Genomic DNA, 19,981 nt, shown 5'->3' on the forward strand with positions numbered 1-19,981 from the left:
GAAAAACTGATTAGGCGATGAATCAGCGATGAAAGGAATTGCATGATATTAGTCCTCACTTGAATGGCACCCCAGTAAAGGGTAAAGAGCTGCTGATTCCCACATGTTCAAACCTCATTTCCTGCCTCATGTCTCCCACTTCACAGGTTCATTTCCAAAAGGGCTTTCTGCTCGCTTGTAATTAGGAGCAACATCAGATTTTCGACGGCGCTGACACTCATTTGTAACATTTTCATCGTCTCACGCGAGCTCGGTGTGAAACACAGCCTCACGCCAAGGTTCTGATTGAAAGAACCTTTTTCTGCACCTCCTCCATGACACCTCTCAGATTACGTCTGCTCATTATTGATGATCTTTATAAGTAATATTTAAATGCGTCGAAATCAAGCCATGTCCGTCATCCCTCAATATATAACAATGCTTTACTTTAAAATGACTTGCCGCTAAGAAAGTCGTGACAATCCTCTCTTGGAGATGAGACAAAGCGAAGTGATGAAACTTGAACGATCCTTCCGGGGAAACATAATTGCAGTTTGCATAGCAGCAGCCGTTAAAGTACACAGCGCAATAAGACTCAGAAGTTAAATAGAGAGACACAACACTAACATAGCCTCTCCCTGGTTCACGGCTGAAATGTTCCACATGAGCTGCTGCCGCATACAGACACCTCAGAGGTGAACGCCACCTTATTATCCGTGCTGTATTTATAGACGCCTGTGGATCTGAACGCAGCTGTCATGCTCGAGGGAGCCAAAGAAACCGACGTGAATTGTCCTGCAGTCGTTGGGGCTCGGGGGAGCCGGCGTGCCACTGGTGTGCGATGAATAGATAATTCCATTTTCACAAGGCTGGATCGTAAGAAATCAAACACAACAGAGCCAGCGGGGGGGCTCCGCCGCCTGCTCTCTTGAGACACGTCACACATAGCGCTGTTGCGGCCTGACAGGGTGGATGTTGCTTACGTTAGCTTGACCACGGTGTCAATCTTCGGCTGATGAAACCGCTCTCGAAGCCATCAGAGGACTTTCTGATCAAAAGAATAATTCATATTTGCCTCTCAGGTGACAGAGGCGATTAACATGCATGCTGCGGTGTCCTGGGTTCAAGTCCAGACCTCATCTGCTTTTATCCTCTGCTTTCCAATTCCTCCACCGATTGCCCCGATAAAAGCAAAGTGTTACCTTTATGTTGGCTGCGGCCTTTCCTTATATTTATTTAGAACAACCTGCTGTTTTCTTTTCAAAGTAAAAAGGTGCATAATGTTTGATGGGAGTAATGGGAGTAATGCCAGAGAAAGGTGTTTACAACAGGCAATAAAAAAGAAAATCTATTTTTTTCACTGTGCTTAATAAGAGCAAAGCACATTAATCAACTTCCCGGAAAATGTGCCAGCTGGCTAATAAACTGCAGTCCTTTGGCAACATGCCCTGAAAGCAGTGAAGGGTAAGTGATCTCATGATTAGATATCAAGACGACGATGTTACAACGATAAAATCATCATTTTCAACTTAGTGCACTAATCAAGCTGAGTTACAGGAAGCAACACAAGCAAGGCACAAAGAAGCACACTGTTAGTAACCACATTTGCATACGTTGGCCATGCAGAGCAGCATCAAGCTAATATAACATTAACTATCACCATAATAAAAGTGGAATAGAAGAAGATTAGTCAGTAAAATGTGAATATAACTTAAACATGCGTTACAAACCAGTTAGCAACAGGCAGAGGATGCTGGATAAGTTAGCAGACAGCCAGTAAAATAATAATAATGATAGAAGATAGCAAAGATATTTTTTGTCTTATTTTTTTTTAAAACAAGACAACGAGTTTGTAAATCCAATCTGATGGACTACTCTCCACTAAGCCAGTAAGGCTAATAACAGCACCTCTAAAGCTAATTAGATTACAATATGTTGCTATACACTCCCATTCTAGATGACATGGTTATATCAGAATATGGATTTTAATATGATTTTTGGGTCACTATATTCTAACACTGTTTTGTACCAATGAAAACAGAGAGGAGCATGTACAGGCATGTACTTTAATTATTATCATTTCAGCTGTGCTTTTTATTTCGAAGGTGTTGAGATTTAGTCATCCGTCTGTGTGGGAGGGCAGAATTAAATTATGAAAATTAAATGACATTGACTCACCGTGGCCCAAAAAGCCCACTTCAGAGCCCACATATAAACACTACCTGCCTGAACATGCAGCCCTGTTTGTGTCCTGGTTCCTCTTCCTCATGAGGAGTATGTGCGTGCCTTCAAGGTGATGGCCGAGCCCGCCGACCTTTGGACTTGTCCCCATGTCTCCGTCTTTAATCAGAGGACTCAGTCAGCGCAGCACATGGCCTGCCCCGACCTGGTCCTGTCAGATGGGCCCCCTCTCTGAGACGGACTCGCTGTGACAGGCCGGTGTGAGTGAAGAGAGCATCCCAGAAACCCTCCGGCTGGACCGCCCGGCTCTCCCTGATGCTCAGCTGTGTGGCAGCGCTGCGAGAGGGGGAAACATAGGAAGCACGCTCATTTCAGAAGACTGTTTCATTCTTAGTTTTCATTCATCTTTTGTAAATAGTCTATTATTATTATTAGTCTGTTATATAGCTGCTATTTATAATTCCACAGATAGTCCTCCAGCATTGACAGATATTGAGACAATGGACCCTGAACACAACGTTTAAAAGTCCCCCCCCATTAAGAGTGAGAGGACAAGACTGGATTGTAGTCAATTTGTGTCTTTAATTATCATTTCGCATCTGATTGTGTTGTTTTACTTCTTAGATAACATTATATCGTGTCTATTTCGAGTCATTTTTCTTCTCTTTGTAGTTGTTTTTCATCTCTCTGTGGTCGTTTTGTGACTCTCTGACATTGTTTTATATAGTTTTTCTTGTGATTTTGCATCTCATTATGGTTGTTTTACTTCATTTTTATGTCTCTGTGGTAGTTTTGTGTCTCTCTGTGATCATTCTATTTCTCTGTGAAGTTGTTTTATGTATCTATGATTTGTGTTTCATTCATTTCAAGAGGGCAAACCTGCATGACAACACAGACACTGACTGATGGAAGATGTTAATGGTGCAAATAATAGGAGCCGGTCTGTGTTCGTCTTCTTCTTCTTCTTTTTTTTTTCTGTCAATATATTTTTCTTCAATTATCTTTTTGCTTGCGGGGCGAGCGGGAACATATCGACACTAGCGCAATTCCAAAGGTTGATTAAGAGAAGTTATTCTGCCTTGTAACACACTTGGTGTCGTTAATGTGCCTGGAGTCTTATTTCCCAGGTGAACGAGCTGTTACAGTCCGTTCTCTTCACATATCAATGTTTTTTTTCCCCTCTTATTTTGTTATTTCTTGAGTTATTCAGTGCGTAGGCTGCTCGAATGATTGCGTGGTTTCACATTTCAAAGTAGTTTTTGTAAATCTGCTGGAAGTCTCCTGCCAGCCAGCCAGCCAGTTCATTTACTGCGGTACATCTTCCTCTCCTGCCACTTTTATTTGTGCCTCCGCTTCTTCTTCTTTGTTTATTGCCGTTCCCAGTGACATGAAACGTTTGGTTGTTCCTCACGACCGCAAGAAGAAGCACCCACATGAGCACACTGAGCGGTTCTGATGAGAGAAGTTAATATTTTCTGTTTAGGAAGACAGATATTCACTCAGTGTGTCCCATTAATTCAAAGTAATTCACTTTCGCAAATGTGTTTCCTTCCTTTAATTGATCGGCAGAACTTTGCAGAAACAGATCTTACAAATTGTTTCCTCCCTCTCCCTCCCTCTTTCTCGCTCTCTCTGCTAGAGATGTCCCTGTCGCTGCGCATCCTGCTCTACTCGCTCATCTTCCTGCTCAGCGTCTTCGGCAACCTGCTGATCATCGTGGTGCTGATCCTGAACAAGCGCATGCGGACCGTCACCAACTCCTTCCTGCTGTCGCTGGCGGTCAGCGACCTCATGATGGCCGTCTTCTGCATGCCCTTCACCCTCATCCCCAACATCCTGGAGGACTTCATCTTCGGCGGCGCCATGTGCAAGACCGTCTCCTACTTCATGGGTGAGGATGAACCGTTTCATTTCAAGCCAGGGCCACATTTTACAAACTGTTCCATTTCCTGTGTTTGGTTTTTGTTTTGTTTTTTTAATAAGGGATGTTGTGAGGAGGGGCCCGTGGTTCAGCCATGGGTGTAGCAAAATGGCTCGCCAACGCTCCCTTGAATGCAGCCCGGGACGACTTTCACCCCCTCGTATGAAATTCAGTGCACATATATGTAAATCACACACAGGCCTACAAAAATGTCTTGACTTACACCTATAGAGGATGTCAGCCATTTTGAATTTTGATACCAGCGGACAAACCAAGGCCAACTGCTTGCCCCTGTTTCCTGTTGTGCTAAGCTAAGTTAATGAGTCATACCTTTGTGCCAAAAATCATCTTTTAAATGACGTCTGCGGTGGGTGTGGCGCTGTCGGGGCATAACTGGATTTGGTTAAGTTGTGCTCAGTACTGCCTAGAAGTTCAGTAAACAATAGGAAACAGTCACAAGTCAGTACTGTGGTTAAATAAGTTTGACCTGATTTGAATGTTGAATCTGGGAGAAAAATACCAAAAGACTCTCTTGCAAGCAGTTATTTCTTCCTCATTTAACGTCTGAATTGAAATGCAAATTGATGCCGCGTGAAAAAAGACACATTCTTCTGAAATCGACAGTAATGTGGCCCTTTGTCGGAGCTGACAGCCGCTCAGAAAATGTGCTCCAGTTTAAGAAGTAAGAATAAAAGTAAGCGAGATTCCTGCCCGAAAATTGCTCCATATCTACAAAGAGCCTGTCTGCTCTGAGAGGCTTTTCTCCGGCCTTCATCTCGCCTGTCAGAAGGTAACTATCTTGGTGAAAGTGCTCGAACAGTCACACGTCTCCGGGAGTGTGACTTAGCGATGAGCTGGCTCCCGTCAGGCCAGAGTCGAGGTGTCACGTGAGGCCCTGAGTCACACCGAGGCACAGAGAGAAATCCAGATCTGCTGCAGTATACTTCAGCGTTCTTCGCTCGACTTTGAGCCTGGAATGGTTGAGGAAAGCTATTGAACAGTGAGGTCCACAATCCTATTATTGTCTCAGAAATGCGATGCAGCCTCTGTGAGAACGGGGTCGCCGGATCGCCTTTTCAATTACTGCGCTCCCTGAGCTGTGATAAGGAGCAGCAGCTGCCTGCAACTTTGACTTCAAACTTTGAGTGACTGTTTTGTCTTATGTTGAGTCAGTTTAGTCAAGGTGGAGGCTGCTGCGCGGTTTAAGTGATAATGAATGATGAATCACTTAACCCCAGACATGCTGACTGTGAATAATGAAGAGGATTTACTCCACAGCAAATGTGATAGATGTTACTTCCCAACACGATGAATACAATGGATTTCATTAGTGTAGGTTTGAATTAACAAAATAACATAACATAACCAAAATCATTATTTCTTCCCCTTCTGTTGATTATTTTACTCATTACTTACTAACTTAACTTATTTGTGAATGTTTTAGACAAAAAAAAATCTTATGTTTAGCCTCTTTTAATGCTATTATTGCATTAATGGGAATTAGAATTGATTGATTGTGCCACCGTTCATCGTTTTAATTTGCTGGTGTGACCATGCCTTTACTAATAAAACTTGCTTTTTGGTGTGTCTTCCTGCCCACCTAAGTTTCTCAGATACGTGTCCCCTTTTTGTCTGACCATAAAACATTCACTGGAATCACCTTGGTGGATTTATTTTGCCGTTGACCACGTCTATATTAAGGTGACTTTGGCACGCTACCAGCTTGATGTAATGGATTGTTTCCTCATCAAATGCTCTTAAGGATTTAGCACATTGCCTGGGAGTTGAGCAAGTTGATTCATTGCCTATTTCATTAGCAAACAACCTTGTCCAGACGAACTAGAGACTGATGACAATGAGAGTGCAGCCAGCCACCAAGAAACTGAGATCAGGAGAGTTATCATGTTGGCTTACATTAAGAAATTGAGATAGGTCAGTAAAATGGAAGACTTTTTGTTCTTAAAGCTACATTAAGTCAGCGATGGTGTGACATTTTTGCCCTTCAAACGTTGTGAGTCCACTGTGGAATTGAATAACTTTGACTGTTTAAGTGTAGTACATGTGAATCAACAGAATTGTGTGTAGTGAGCATATGACTTCTAAATGTCACCCATCTGTACCTGGACCATCGCTCCAAAGATAAGTACAGTGATTAAGAAGACAACTGGTGCCGGCTCAGCGAGGGAGCACAAATTCATTTTGACTTCCTGACGTGGAAATGGCCAAACTGAATGATCTGAAGCAAAATGTAATTTAATCGTTCATCGACAAACCTCGATCCAACCCCCTCCGAGTGTCACATCGGAGCCTCTCGTGAGCGAACCTCCTCTGTCAGCCAAAGCCAATCAATGCAAAATGATCACCGCAACCATCTTGACCCATCGATCGCGCGGCGGACCCGCTCGGCAAACTCATCCACTCTTTGCCAGCTCATCTGTTAGCACGCGCTCATTAGGAATATAATACGCCATCTGTCCTTCGGTTCAGCCGTTCATCCGCGCATCCATCCATCCATGGCTTGATAATCATTTGAATCATCGCTACTGTACCGTTTCGCCGGCAGTTATGAGATCTATGTATTAACAATCTGTGTGTGTGTGTGTGTGTGTGAGCAGTCTTAAATCTTGCTTATGCATCCCTGTTTATGTTGTTGTTGCCGGTCATATGATGTAATTACCATCTCAGCCTGTCAGCTCCCCCCGAGGTGCAGTTTGCATAATGGATTAGAATTTGTGTTTTCGAAGCCTAGAGCGACTCTCCCAGAATGTCCTGCGAGGGCACCTGTAACATATTTATTCCTTTTGTAAAGTTTGAACGCCTTTTTCAGCTCCTTTAGGGCAACATTCAGCTGAACACAGAGAGAATGGGGGGAATGTAAATCTCCTCTCCCAGGTTGCGGTGCGCTGAGGGACTCCCAACTTCCCCGATTCGCCCAAAAGCCAGTTATCAAGCCGTCTGTGTTGTGAGCGTTCTCCCAACTCGGGTTTTTAATGAACAAGAAAAAAGGATTAGAGCTTCTTAATTTTTTTTTCTCTTGCAGCCTGAGAAGAGAAGATACGGCTCAGAGGGAAAAGTGTGGGCATTTAGCTGATTAGTCGGCCGGCAATTAGCTTGGCAGCACCTTGTCTGGAATCACCTCTCCTCGAACATTAGCCGCTCAGTTCTGAGTGTCAGGGAGTGAAGCATCTACATGCGCGGCAGTCTGAAAATGAACTGCGAGGCAATAACTGAGACACATGAGATGTGCGTATGATGAAGGATGTCCACTCTAATTTTTTCTCTCTTACACAAGCCGGGAAAATGTAGCAACAGCAGCACAGCCCTGCCTTCTGGAAACTACATTCATACACAACTATTTTCCAACGGCAAATTGTTTTTTTTTTTTTTTTTGGTTTCCAGCATAAAATGGTGATTTTTGCAATACATTATCCACTGGTAGTGACTGCAATTAAAGGTGCAATATGTAGATTTAAATTTTTTTATGCAGAAACAAACTAAATAAACTCTATTTGTTGTCATGACTGAATAAACTGAAACTTCCTAAACGTAATCACAAAAAGTAGGATGCAAACCTCGAGTCCTGTCGTCTGCATGCCTTCCATCCACCTGCGTATCCACTGCGGTACATAATAGGTACAGGGCCTTACTTAAACCAATGAGATCAGCAGCGGAATAGCCCTTCAACCTGCGGAGCAAAAACAGCTTTTCAATCAAGAAAACCCCTCTTCTTCGCTCTGCTCTCAAAGAAATATACTCTCTGGTTCTGATTTGATTGATGCTGCGAGTGCTTGCTGCAGGTCCGGCGGGCCGCTGGCCAGAAAAACTGATGTGCGTGAGAGAACAAAGAGTGACAGAACGCGGCTGGTGCTGGTGTGTGGATACTGTAGAAAATGGGTTTTGAAACAGTCAGAATCAAAATGCATTGAAAAATCTGCTCCTTGAATCACATACAGTATTACTGCATGGGAGAGTATGGTCTATGCGGTTGCTGCAGTGTCTTTTAGAGTGTTTTGCACCTCGCCAAGAATTCTCGTATTGTTTCTCTTCTTCCCAGTCCTAACAAATGGGTCCAGCAGCAGAGCTGATTGGAAATCAGTATTTGCTTCCCCCTGACAGTAATAAAACAGATGGTCAAGCGGAGCTGGACTGAAGTGTTGAAGGGTTTGATGAATTTTTCGCCCAGTGCCTCTGGACAAAAATCGGATCCCTCAGACAAGAAGCACGTCTGGAAAATACAACCGTGTCATCAATTTAACTCACCGGAGCATCAGCGCTATATATCACCTGGACGTGCACCCAGCAATCAGTCTTTATAAGTGTAGGGTTTAAAGCTGTGGCTCTATTTCACACAGGCTACACCCTCTAATGGGGCTCTGCAGGATCGGCCTCTCCTCGTCACGCTTCCACGCAGTGAGAAATTGCACATGAATATGTTAAGTCAGATATAATGAGCTGAAACTTCCTTATAGTGGTTTGTCCCGTCTTGAGGGCAACACAGCCTGACTGCTCATGCAGTTTTTATGCTGGCTGATGGTGAAGATGATTGCGCAATTCCTTCCGCGCTGTTTCTAAAACACGCCGCGCTCTTTCAATTCAGGCTTCGGAAGTCAGTTGTTAAATGAGTTCTGAAAGGAGTACTTTGACATTTGTATATGTTAATTAGATTTTGATTATTTGGTGTGGTGATTGGTGTCGTTTAGAGGCGCTGGCAGGCAGATTTTGTTCCCTTTAGTCAGAGCCAGACTGGCTGTTTCCCCCCCTGCTTCTGGTCTTCATAGTAAGCTAACTGTCTTTGTGGCTGTAGCTCCATAATTACCGTACAAGCATAAGAATATGAGTAGATGTTCTTATCTCACTCTCTGAGAGAAAGCACATTTTTTTTCAAGGTAAGCTCTACACAAAGGCTTTGGACAGTGTTTCTTTTGGAAAGTTGTTTTAACCGCTCTCGCCGTCTATCTTTTAATCCCTCTGCGTGTCTGTTTACTTTGTAAGGCACTTTTCAAAGGTGCTATATAAATAATGCTTCTTTTATTGTTCTCCTACTCTGCACTTTATGTTTTCCCTTATTCTTGGTCCTTGCCATGCTGGAGAGAACAGAGAAAAAGACCTAAATTCCTACCTCTCATTCTCAGTGCAAGCCAGCGCTGTGGCTGGGCATGACCGCCTTCAAGCGTCAACAGAAGAGAACCCCCCCGTGTGTGATTTGGTCTTTCTCTGTGTCTGCGCTTAGCACTTGAAAGAAATGTGTGGGAGTGAGAGACTTATTGTCTGTACTCTTAACAGTGCCAGTGCATGTGTTGCTGCGCCACCCACCTCCTTATTCCAGGCCACAAGTGTATGGTGGTCAACAGTCAATCAGGATCCGGCTGCGACAGTGAAGGGTTGTTTGACAAAAACAGAAATTACAACACTAGCTCTGTCTCTGTTCAGTGTTTTGACACTGTAGGTAATCATGGAGGCCTGTGACGGTGTCTTGTGTACTTTTTGAGACCTGTTTAATGCTTTGAGCTGTTTGTCTGACACTGTTGGTATCCACGCAGGCCCGACCATGAGTCCGACTTGGCTCTGACTCGTCGTGGAATGGACACAGGACTTCTGAGGGTGTCTTGAGTTGTCTGGCACGAGGGCGTTGTCGGCAGGGGGTGGTGATGGGTATTTCTGAGGCCAGGTCAAGGCTTAGAGCTCTTTGTCACGTGCCTTGGGCCATTCGTGAGCAGTTTATGTAGTGTGTCAGGGCACATTATCCTCCTGGGTACGATGGTCACTACCATAGCGGGGTACCGTTGCCCTGAAGGGGTGTACTTGTTCTTTGAGGGTGCTTGGGTGTTAGCAGCATCCACATGACGATGCCAAGACCCAAGGTTTCCCAGCTGAACTTTGTATTATAACAATTACTTTGATACTGATGAGAAGTAAAAAAATGAGTGAGCTCTGGAATTAAAAGGACCATCTGTCGCTCCACGATTGGTTTTCTTCGAGGATTGATGATGTTAATTTTGGATGGGTAAGTGACAAAGTGTGAAACACAGTACCACGTCTGTGTGTGCAGACTGAGTTATGACTCTGACAAGATGTCTTTTGATGCACATTTGATGATGACACTGAAAAGTAGGCCAAAAGAAAAAAAAATGAGTACAGTAACTACCTTCCTGTTGTTGTTTTCCTGACAGGTACATGTCTCTTTCATCTCATGCTGTATCTTAGGCATGAAATGAAAGAGATGTCACCCCCCTCCTCCCCGATGGGAGGCGTGCCTTATTGTTTGAAACCCCCCCGTGCTCAGCCAGTAAGCCCAGGTTGACGGCTTCATCAATGAACCTAGAAACCAGGAGCTACAACATCCAACTATCTGTCTTCCACCTGAGTGCATCAGTGGCACACTGGCTTGTTTTGATGTAGTATCCTGTCTGGTTTGATGTCAGAGAAGCAGCAATCAAAAAAAAAAAAAAAAAAAAAAAATTACCCTCCTCGCCAAGAGCTGAAAATGCATTTAATAATGCACAGCACAGTCTGACTGACTGCTCACAGAGGATAAAAAAAACATTCAAACTTTCTTTCTCTGACTATAATGTTCTCTTTGTTCTCGAGTCTCCCGACAAGTCAGCTCCTTTGTTCTGTTCGCAAAAGGGGGCAAGATAGAGCCGTTCTCTTGCTTTTATCAGACTGACAAATCAAATCCCACGGGGAATAGCTACACAGATCTTGATTTTCTCGCGGTTGCAATCTACACATCAAGGTTTTTTTGAATGTTGCACTCGACAATACACACCAAATAAAGCTTATTACAGAAGAACAAAGATTTTATCAGTGGTATTTCCAAAGGCTGGTCCCAGAGAGGATCAATTGCTTTCAGCCGAGGTAAAGAGCCATCCACCTCTTAAATGGCTAGCGTGTCTCCTGTAGATTGAATTGCAGCAAGCTCACCGGAGAATGCATAATGACTTCCTCCCTTGAATGATAATGCAAAGCTATGGTTTAGACAGGGTATGTTCTTCTGTCATGAAGGAACAATGCATGGGGATTAATATGTGACAGCGAGTCGGTGGATGGAGGTTGTTGCTCCTTGTAGCGACAGTGGATCAGTGTGGTGGATTTATTCCTTTGGGGGTGCTTGTGATATGCAGGTATGGGTTTATTAATACTATTTGTCTCACCCCAGCTCACGCTTGGAACACAAGCTTTTCTCTAACTGAAAATGCTCCTGCTCTGAAAATCATGCATATTCATACATGCAAATACAACCTGGCTTTGGATAGAAATTCAACTTGTGTTAAACCCCTCGTGTCCTTGGATAATAACAGAGGTACCAGCGCTGATTAAAAATAGGACTTTAAAGCAAACATGTCCATTAGTGTTACTGTATATATCGTTAATGGAGTTTGATCAGACTGATTCATCAGCTCATTAGCTACCTTGCAAATCAATGGCTGGATGAAGTCATGTTTTTCCTCATGAAGCACTGGGAAATGAATGACAAACATGAGGGTTTCATATTTTGTTACTTTGCTTGCAAATACAGTAAATATTTTCACAATAAAAGTCCCATATAAAGCTCATCTTTAGGTCCGTACTTTTATTTTGGGCATCTACCATAAGATGTTTACATGCTTTAGTGTCCAAAACCACATTATTTTACTTCATACTGTCTTTTTCTGCTGCACTTCTCTTCATCCTCTGTCTGAACGCCCAGTTTTAGTGCCTGTCTCTTGCAACTATGGTCGTGCCAGGGGTTTGGCTGAAGGCGGCGACCGTATAGTTGAGACATCACAACCATAAGCAGTCGCGATGACTCGTTTAAAGGCACTGTTTGGTTAAATGAATTGTGTGCTTTCCTGCTTCCTGCAATATGGCACTTTAACAATGGATCACTTGACTAGTTGAATGTGAAGATGTTACATGTAGTGACACAACTCCAGAGAATTATTTCCCATCTGAGCTTCTCCTATCAGATCAGAGCTACAGAGCATTTTAATGTCTCTCAGCCAATTATTTTGGTTTTACGGCACACAGCTCAGTTTTCAGGCTCAACAGGTAGCTGTTTCAGAGGGAGATACTTTGAAAAACCCTCTGTACACTAGCTGCCCAGCACCTGACAGAAGGCAAAGTACATATTTCCTTTTCTGTTTTATCAAGAGCTTGTTTTTTTCAATATCAGAGCGCAACTCTTTGACAGTTAAGAGGACAGTTAGTATGGTAAATTCCAGCGCCCATACTTTTGGACCTGGCATTCTGAGGGTTGGAGAATTTTGACAGGGTTAATGTACAAAAAACCCAAGAGCAGAGAGCAGAAACCTGAGGGCAGACATTTGAAGAACAACACATCTGAATCCGAGTGTAAGCTTGAGCAGAAGCAGAGCAGATCTTACTGTAAGCAGGGGCGTAAGGAGGTCTGAATGTCAAATCAGTGAGTCATACCCTCAAATTAAAGGACCGTATTCTTGAACAATGATAGAAAGAAAAGCCTCATAAAAGTTAGTGACTCAGTGGTGTGAATAATGGAGTATTTAGCAGCTCATGATTTATATATTTCCATCAATAGTCAGGGGCACTGAAAACCTTCTCCATCAAAAACACTGGAGTAAGTTCAGTGAAAACTAAAATGGAAATGGTTCATCCTCTGGGGAGCATAAATGTCAGTACATTTAGAGTAGACCTGTCCATCACATTTCTTCTGCACGAGTAGAAAGTTGCTCACTGATGGCATTCGAGGTGATTGGCAGAAACATTTGTTATCATCCATTTGGGACCATGAATATTAACACCAAATTTCATGACAATCTTTCTGATCATTCGGTAATATATCCTGCCTGGGACAGGTGTGGATGGACTGATTTGCTGTCTTTTCTCTCCTGCAGGGATCTCTGTCAGCATCTCCACCTTCAGCCTCGTGGCCATCGCCATCGAGAGATACAGCGCCATCTGCAACCCGCTGAAGTCCCGCTCGTGGCAGACCCGATCCCACGCCTACCGCGTCATCGCCGCCACCTGGATGGTTTCGCTGCTCATCATGGTGCCCTACCCGGTGTTCAGTGTCCTCAGGTCTTTCCCCAAGAACAACATCACTGTCGGTCACATGTGTCGCCTGGACTGGCCCAGCCCGCCAGCCGAGCAGACCTGGTAAGTTCTGGATCCGGTCAGGAATGTGCATGTTCCACTATTACGTTTTCATAATCGGAGCACTAATAAAGTTGATCTAGAATATTAATGAGGTAATAACACAAACTCAGAAACATTTGTCTTCTCCACAGCTATGATGCTAGAAAGGTGGCAGGGTCCGCCACATACAAACAAAGTAGTTTGTTTGTACAGTCATGAAAACAAAGAGAGTTTTTATTAGTTTCTTAAGGCGTAGAAAATGTCAGCCAAGGAAGATCTTTTTCTTCTGATAAAAATTTCACACCCGGAAATACGTAGTGCTCCTTTAATCTGTTCATCAGACCTTTCTCTGATCTGATTTTAATGATAGAGAGGAAATAACCATCTGTCTTGCCAGCATGATTTGTTGGTTCGTTTCACACCCATGACAGCAAATTGGTAGACGTGCCTCCGTAACCTCGGCGGGAATAAGTGAGGAAACAGAAGAATAGATAGGAGTCAGATAGTGAGCTGAAGCATCTCTGTGTGAAAATATTCTCATTTATTTTCACTGTTATAGTTTAATGCACATTCTTAATTTCTGCTGATTGATCACAGATTGATCTGTCAGCTTGCATGCTGATTTGGTCATTTCTTCTTTCTTTCTTCTTTTCCTCTGAGCCCCCCCACTTTTCTCTGAGCAGTACATTGAAGCAGCCTTTGTGTTACACTTTGTTTCCAACTGCGCTGGTTAATCCATGTTTTTCAATCGGTAAAATATCTATAACAGACGTGGAACTTAATTCATTCAGTGCTAATGGCTTCATTCGCCTGCGTAGCTGTAAACTGGATCTCAAACGTCAAAGTCTTCAGATTTACTTCAATTAGATTTATTTTTTTAATGTGAAATTTCACGCTGGTACGGCTGAACCTTTGTTGTATTTCCTCTCCACCTGCCTAGAAAGAAATACGAGATATTGAGGGAGAAAGAGTGCAGCTAATGACGGAGAGAGGGATTCGAAAAATTCTTGTCATGTCAGCCTCGAATCCCCTGGGTGGAGACTGTGAAGGTTGTCACGGAGGTGGTATCTGAAAAATGAATGGAATCATAAATGGCAGACTGTACTTTAGGAGTATAAAGGTGACCAGGCTGCTCCCGTTGAGGCACAATTAGAGACAGTATGAAATGGGAAAGTTTTCTGGCGTGGCAGGGGTCGTACCAAAAATAATGGCCCGGGACAGACAACATCGCTCGGCAAGGATACGTGTATAATGTGTCTGCACTCAGTATTGATGCTGCAGGGTCCATTTTGCCATCGTTTCTGATTAACATAATTGTTTCCCTGCTCCTGTCTGTATGCCGAAAAAGGATGGAAGGATAAAGCGAGAGAAAGGACGGCTGCTGCAGTCAAAAAGTCATCCATCCATCCATCCACAAGCCCCCAGAGGACCAATAAAAGCTGCTTTGTTGTTAAAACGCACCCCAAGTAGATGGACGCGCACTTAAAGACCAGAAACATTTGAGCATCTCGGGACGTACCCCTCACGTATCTGTTCATAAACAACTTTGGGTCCTGCGGGATGGGGCGCAATTAAAATGAAGAGGAGGCTGAACATGGCGCAGCCTCGTACACGTCTCCACTCGGCAGCCTTTTGTGGTCGGTGTGAAGGATTCTCTTTTTTCCTCCGACTGCCTATCAAAGCGTAAAGCTTCTCCGGGAGAGACGAAACAGTGGGAGGCCGGCTAATTAGTCTGCTCGGCGAGGTGGAGGAGGAAGAAAGTCAGGGCTCGGATGTCAAAAGTCCAGATGTGTCACAGAGTGCGAGGCTTTAAAACTCACTCTTTGCTTTAGTCCATCACGACTGTCTTTTGAATTGCACCACGGTTCAGGTTTGAAACTTAAAAATCAGGAGGTCGCACCTTTTCATCTACATCTCACTGTATGGAAATGGCACCTTTTATTTTGCGCCTAATGAAACACCGCACGGAGTTACTGAAGCGTCCATTCTCGGACCGGAATGACAGTCGGAAATGATGAGGAGACGCGTAAGAGCCAAAAAGTGGTAAATGAACCAATTCAACCGAGTCAAAGACATTTCATAATTGTCGTGATTATTCTTTCACAGGGTGCGCTGAATGGTCGGATGAATGGTCTCGTTCACTGAGGCAAATCAACCCTGCTGGATACAACAGACATTTAAATAAGCGCGGGTAACACTTTCCAGAAATTACAAACCTAGTTATTCCTGTACGAGTCGAAAATTTTCAGGCTTTTGTTCCACACAGGCAGGATTTTTGACTCCAGTGCAGATAGTTATAGACTGTTTCCTGTGATTAGGATTGGGGACCGAACCAAATTTGCAGTGCCAGTTCACATTAAAACAAACAGTGCCAGTGTGAGATGAATTGAGGAGTGATGCTGCTCTGTAGTCTGGTAGGTGGTACGGCAGGTAGCGGTTATGTTCGCGGCGGTTTTAATCACCCGCTGCCGAGCCTCTTCGTCCTGTGATGTTTCCAGCAGGGATGCTTTCTATCACTCCTCTGTAAAAGTCGACCAAAAAGTTGAACCTTCTCCACGCTTTTTAAGCCAGGGTGGTGATGTGTGACCACCAAGATTGGTTCTCAGTGATGTTAGTTCCATCCCATGAACTCTCGTTGTTGTTCCTAATGCGGACGATGGTGATGGTGGTGGTGTTGTCCACATAGTTCACAGTAGAGTTCCCCCTGATGTCTGGGAGTGCAGTCGTGGGTGAACAGTGTGAACAGGAGCGGGCTGAGCACATCGTCCTTGGGGGCTCAAGGTGTTGAGCATTAATGGAGAGGTGCCGATCTGCAGGGTGTTGTTCTCAGGCCAGGAGGGCTAAGTCTCCCGATCAGCTCCGTGGATTAGATTGTGTTGAGTGCTGAGCTGAGGTCAACAAACAGGATCCAGACACAGCTGTTCTTATTATTCTCCAGCTGTGTGAAGACTGAGTGAAGGGCAGTAGGTATGGCACACAAAGTTGAAAGTTTGAGATAAAAAGTCAAGATTTATCTCATAATGCTGACTTTTTAGCTCTATTATGACCCGACATGTGCTTTTCTCTTAAATTGTGGTTAAGTTTTCATCATTTTTGGGCAGAATTGGGCTTTACTGTGAGAAGAAAAGGGGAAAAAAAAGCAGATTTGAACTTAATCAAGAATCTACAGTCTCTACAGTCTCTCAGCAACAGGTGTACAATGCAGTGCAGTGTGAATTTCCTCGTCTCCTCATCACACGCTCGGTTCACTTGAAGCGGTGTTTGTAGTGCAGAAATGTGCAGCACGCTCATGTGATCACACTCACCTCCCCTGGTTGTAGCTTGCAGGTGACAGGGCTGCTTTCCAAACAGGCCGCAGAACATGAATATTTATCTTGTTTTTCCTCACGTGGCCCTCTGCCGCCATCCTCCATCCATCTGGGCATCCCCCCACCCCCCGAGACAAAACAAGGTGTCTCCCTGCACTTCCTGACTGCTTTTGTCCGACAGATTTCCAGCAGTATCAAACAGCCAGCTGATGAGAGGCTCGGACAGACGGACCTCCTTCTTTATTTTTTTAAATGAGAGGTGTAAGAGGGGGGCTGCGCACAGTTCACAGTGTCGGCCGGGAAGACATTAGAATATCAGAGGGTGCATGAAACCCCCGGCCTCTTCCTCTCCGCCGGAGCTTTCATGTGCTGACGGATGTGCGCCGCAAAGACAAGCGCTTCTCTGATTACAGCGAATCAAAAGGAGGAGACGTGGCTGCAGATGGCGAAGACTTATTAGCATCAAAGTGACATCTGTACAGTTTCCTTTATCTTATTCATTCGCCGGTAACTCTTTTATGTCGGCTCTTTTGGAATAACCGCGCCTTCCCTCCTCCCTTTATCACTTCAGAGTCTCAGCTTGTTATAATCCCAAGTGGCTTCCACACAACTCATTCGCACTATACAGCGTGCTCGAACAGCGCTCTGCAGGTCTCAGAAGGAATATATGCAGAGCGGCGAGGAGCTGACAGAAGACTTTTGTACACTACTCAGAAATTCCCTCCTTCATCAACACTTTGTTCAGTTTTCTCACCCCTTTACTCAGTTCACTACTTTTCCCTTTTATTTATTTTCATTATTTTTCTCTTGGATGTGTCATCCATCCAGGCAGAGAGCCGCGATCGTTACTCTCTCTGTACGAGAAAAATGGAACATTTGTGATCAGAAAAGCAGCCGAGTACACAGCCCGTGTCGCTGGTGTCACATTACGGCGTATTTATCCATGTTCTCTTGGCCGAATGTAATTTTCTAAAATGCACTCTGAAAAATGGTTCCCTCGTGAGGTCCGGTCGCAACCATGTGTCAGTATGTGCCGCGTGACTGTGTAATCTGTCGATGCATCAACAAGCAGTATAAGGTCGTGTTGCCGCCTTCCTCAAGCATATCGTGACTTCTAGTTGTTAAACTGACAGCAGGTTACTGCTCCGACTGGTCCGACTGGCTCACTCTGCAAACTATGGAGATCTAATGTGTCCTTGTGTCAGGACGATGTGAGCGGCACGTCACGTTCCGATTTTTTTGTTTAAACATGCCTTTCATTTAATTTTAGCATTTTCTCAAGGTTAGGATTTCTTTTACCTCTTTAGAGCACGTCTGTCTTCGCTAAATGAAACATGGAACTTTAGATCTAAGATCTAAAGCTCCAGCGTGGAAGATTTAAGGGGATTTATTGAAAAAAAAAATGTTTTCATAACAGCATGTTGCACTGACAAGTTTTTACAGTAGCCCAGAACAGACAAGCCAAGTGGGCCTTTTGCATTTTTCCATTTCGTTCCTTTAGCAACTACTGTTTTACTAATAAAATGCCTCAGTCACCTTTTTACCCAAGATGTTGCCCTAAAGGTGTGTATGTATTGAGATGAAGCGATAAAGCCAGTGGGAGCCAGCAGCTATAGCCAAAGATAGCTACTGAAATGAGTACAGTGAGCAGCAGTTAGCTGGTGATGTGCTGCCTCGTATATGTTTCTGAGCAACAGGTGGCCAAACTTCACGCTCTTGCACCTTTTAAATGAAGGTTGCATACGGTAAACATGGCGTGGTTGGTCCCTCTGAGGAACCATATGGATGCCTAACCTTATCTAACCAGAAATGCCCTTGCTGCAGCTTTGGCAGCACAAGAAAGTGCAGTAAACAAGACGGAAGACAGGAATACTAAAGACCGCGGAACACTGTGCGGCATAACTCTGTATAACGAGGGAGGGGAATTCAATACAATTCCGTACAATATATGCAGGCACAAGCTTTGGCGAACGGCGAAATAAGCAAAACTTTGTGGATGTATGCAAATGTTGCATCAGCAGAATGCTCCGTCTGGTGAATAAACGCAGTCCAGAACACACGGAGGAGGGTGAAACGGCAGGGTGCTGAGGTGCATGACAGCCTGCAGGGAGACACTGCAGAACTGTCCAGGGATGCCGCAGTGCCTCGTTTTGCCACACGCCAAGGGGGCTAAGGGGGTCGGCCAGGAGGGGTCGACCATCTGCAGGGGGGGGGGCTTCCAACATGTGCATCAAGGTGCACGAGGGAAGAAAGATGATGTAGTTTTGCAGCCAGAAGCACAAACATCAGACGTGTTTGGTTTGGTTTGAAGGGGCTGATTAAATTCAGATTCAGCAGCAGCTTTCTCCCTCTCCTCCCTGCATATTGTTTTTTCACGCCTCTGTTTCTCTCTTTTTCTCTCCACTCTGGCTGTCTTTCCAGGTATGTGCTGCTGCTGTTCACTCTGTTCTTCATCCCGGGAGTGGTGATGATTATAGCCTACGGTCTGATCTCCCGAGAGCTGTACCGAGGCATTCAGTTTGAGCTGGACCAGAACAGAGAGAGCGCCGGTGAGATCCGTCATAAACACAATCCAAGCTTTATCGGAAAAAAAAAGAGGCTTTTTGTTCACATTGATTTAACACACGCTGCGGATGAAAACATCACGGTTTGTACGCCTGTTTAAAGCCATTGTGAATTACAATAGCAGGATTTATCCGCTGCCAACAATGACACAATTCAATTCCAGTTTGCTTGCATGTATTTACCTGTAATGTTCTGCACTTTCTCATATACAAATCACTGTTTCTCAGGCGAACAAGTAATGCAACACAACCGCAAAGGGAGATTGTTTTGCCTCAAGCAGAGAATGACATATTTAGCTGCTACCTGCAGGTTCTCCACCTGTTACATTCCAAAATACACGTCCTCAGTTCTCCTGTAGACGCCTGTGTGAAGCATCTCCATGGGCCTTATAGTTCCCATAAAAGAGGAAATATCGGTTAGCTGAACGCAGGAATGTGGTGCTTTCAGCTCAATCATCGGCCACTGTTGCATCCGTGTGCATCAGTTACCATGGCGCCCGGTCCCGTGCGTGATTCATCAAGGTCGAGAAAATCTGAACTAGCCTTCTGTAGCGACTGTTACCCTATAAACATACAGTGCAGCCCAAGGTCTTTGTGGCGCGGTGAAATAATGAACTTCCAGTCATCAGATGTGAGTCATTCCTCCCGTTCAGACCGGATGTTAAAGATCCCATCATGACGTGCTCTCAACGGAGGCAACGGGGGACGAAATCCAAAGTCCTCGCTCTGTGCTGAAATGTGTTCCATAAGTTTATCTGAAGTTAACGCGAGGCTTCAAAGTCAGTGAAACTAATCAAGTGGATATCCTCTGAAATTCTCTCTTTGCGTGACATCCTTTCTGCTACAGCTCGGCAGCTGATAAGATAAGATGTATAGAATTACTGAAATGGACTCAAAGTAAAATAGAAGTCCCTCAGCTTTGTAGGTGTCAC

At 44.4% G+C, this 19,981-nt stretch overlaps 1 protein-coding gene across 3 annotated transcripts in view; it reads left to right on the forward strand.

The window, feature by feature from the left end:
- The window catches only part of cckbra (cholecystokinin B receptor a), a 53,729-nt gene that overhangs the window by 26,356 nt on the left and 7,392 nt on the right, over positions 1–19,981 (forward strand). For all 3 annotated transcript variants that reach the window (XM_037090863.1, XM_037090865.1, XM_037090866.1), the window contains 3 exons: positions 3,800–4,051; positions 12,937–13,198; positions 18,907–19,034. In XM_037090863.1, coding sequence (XP_036946758.1) covers positions 3,800–4,051; positions 12,937–13,198; positions 18,907–19,034 — 642 coding nt within the window. The remainder of the gene's footprint in view (positions 1–3,799; positions 4,052–12,936; positions 13,199–18,906; positions 19,035–19,981) is intronic.

The sequence above is a fragment of the Acanthopagrus latus genome, chromosome 24 (assembly GCF_904848185.1).
Source record: "Acanthopagrus latus isolate v.2019 chromosome 24, fAcaLat1.1, whole genome shotgun sequence".
Taxonomy (NCBI): Eukaryota; Metazoa; Chordata; class Actinopteri; order Spariformes; family Sparidae; genus Acanthopagrus; species Acanthopagrus latus.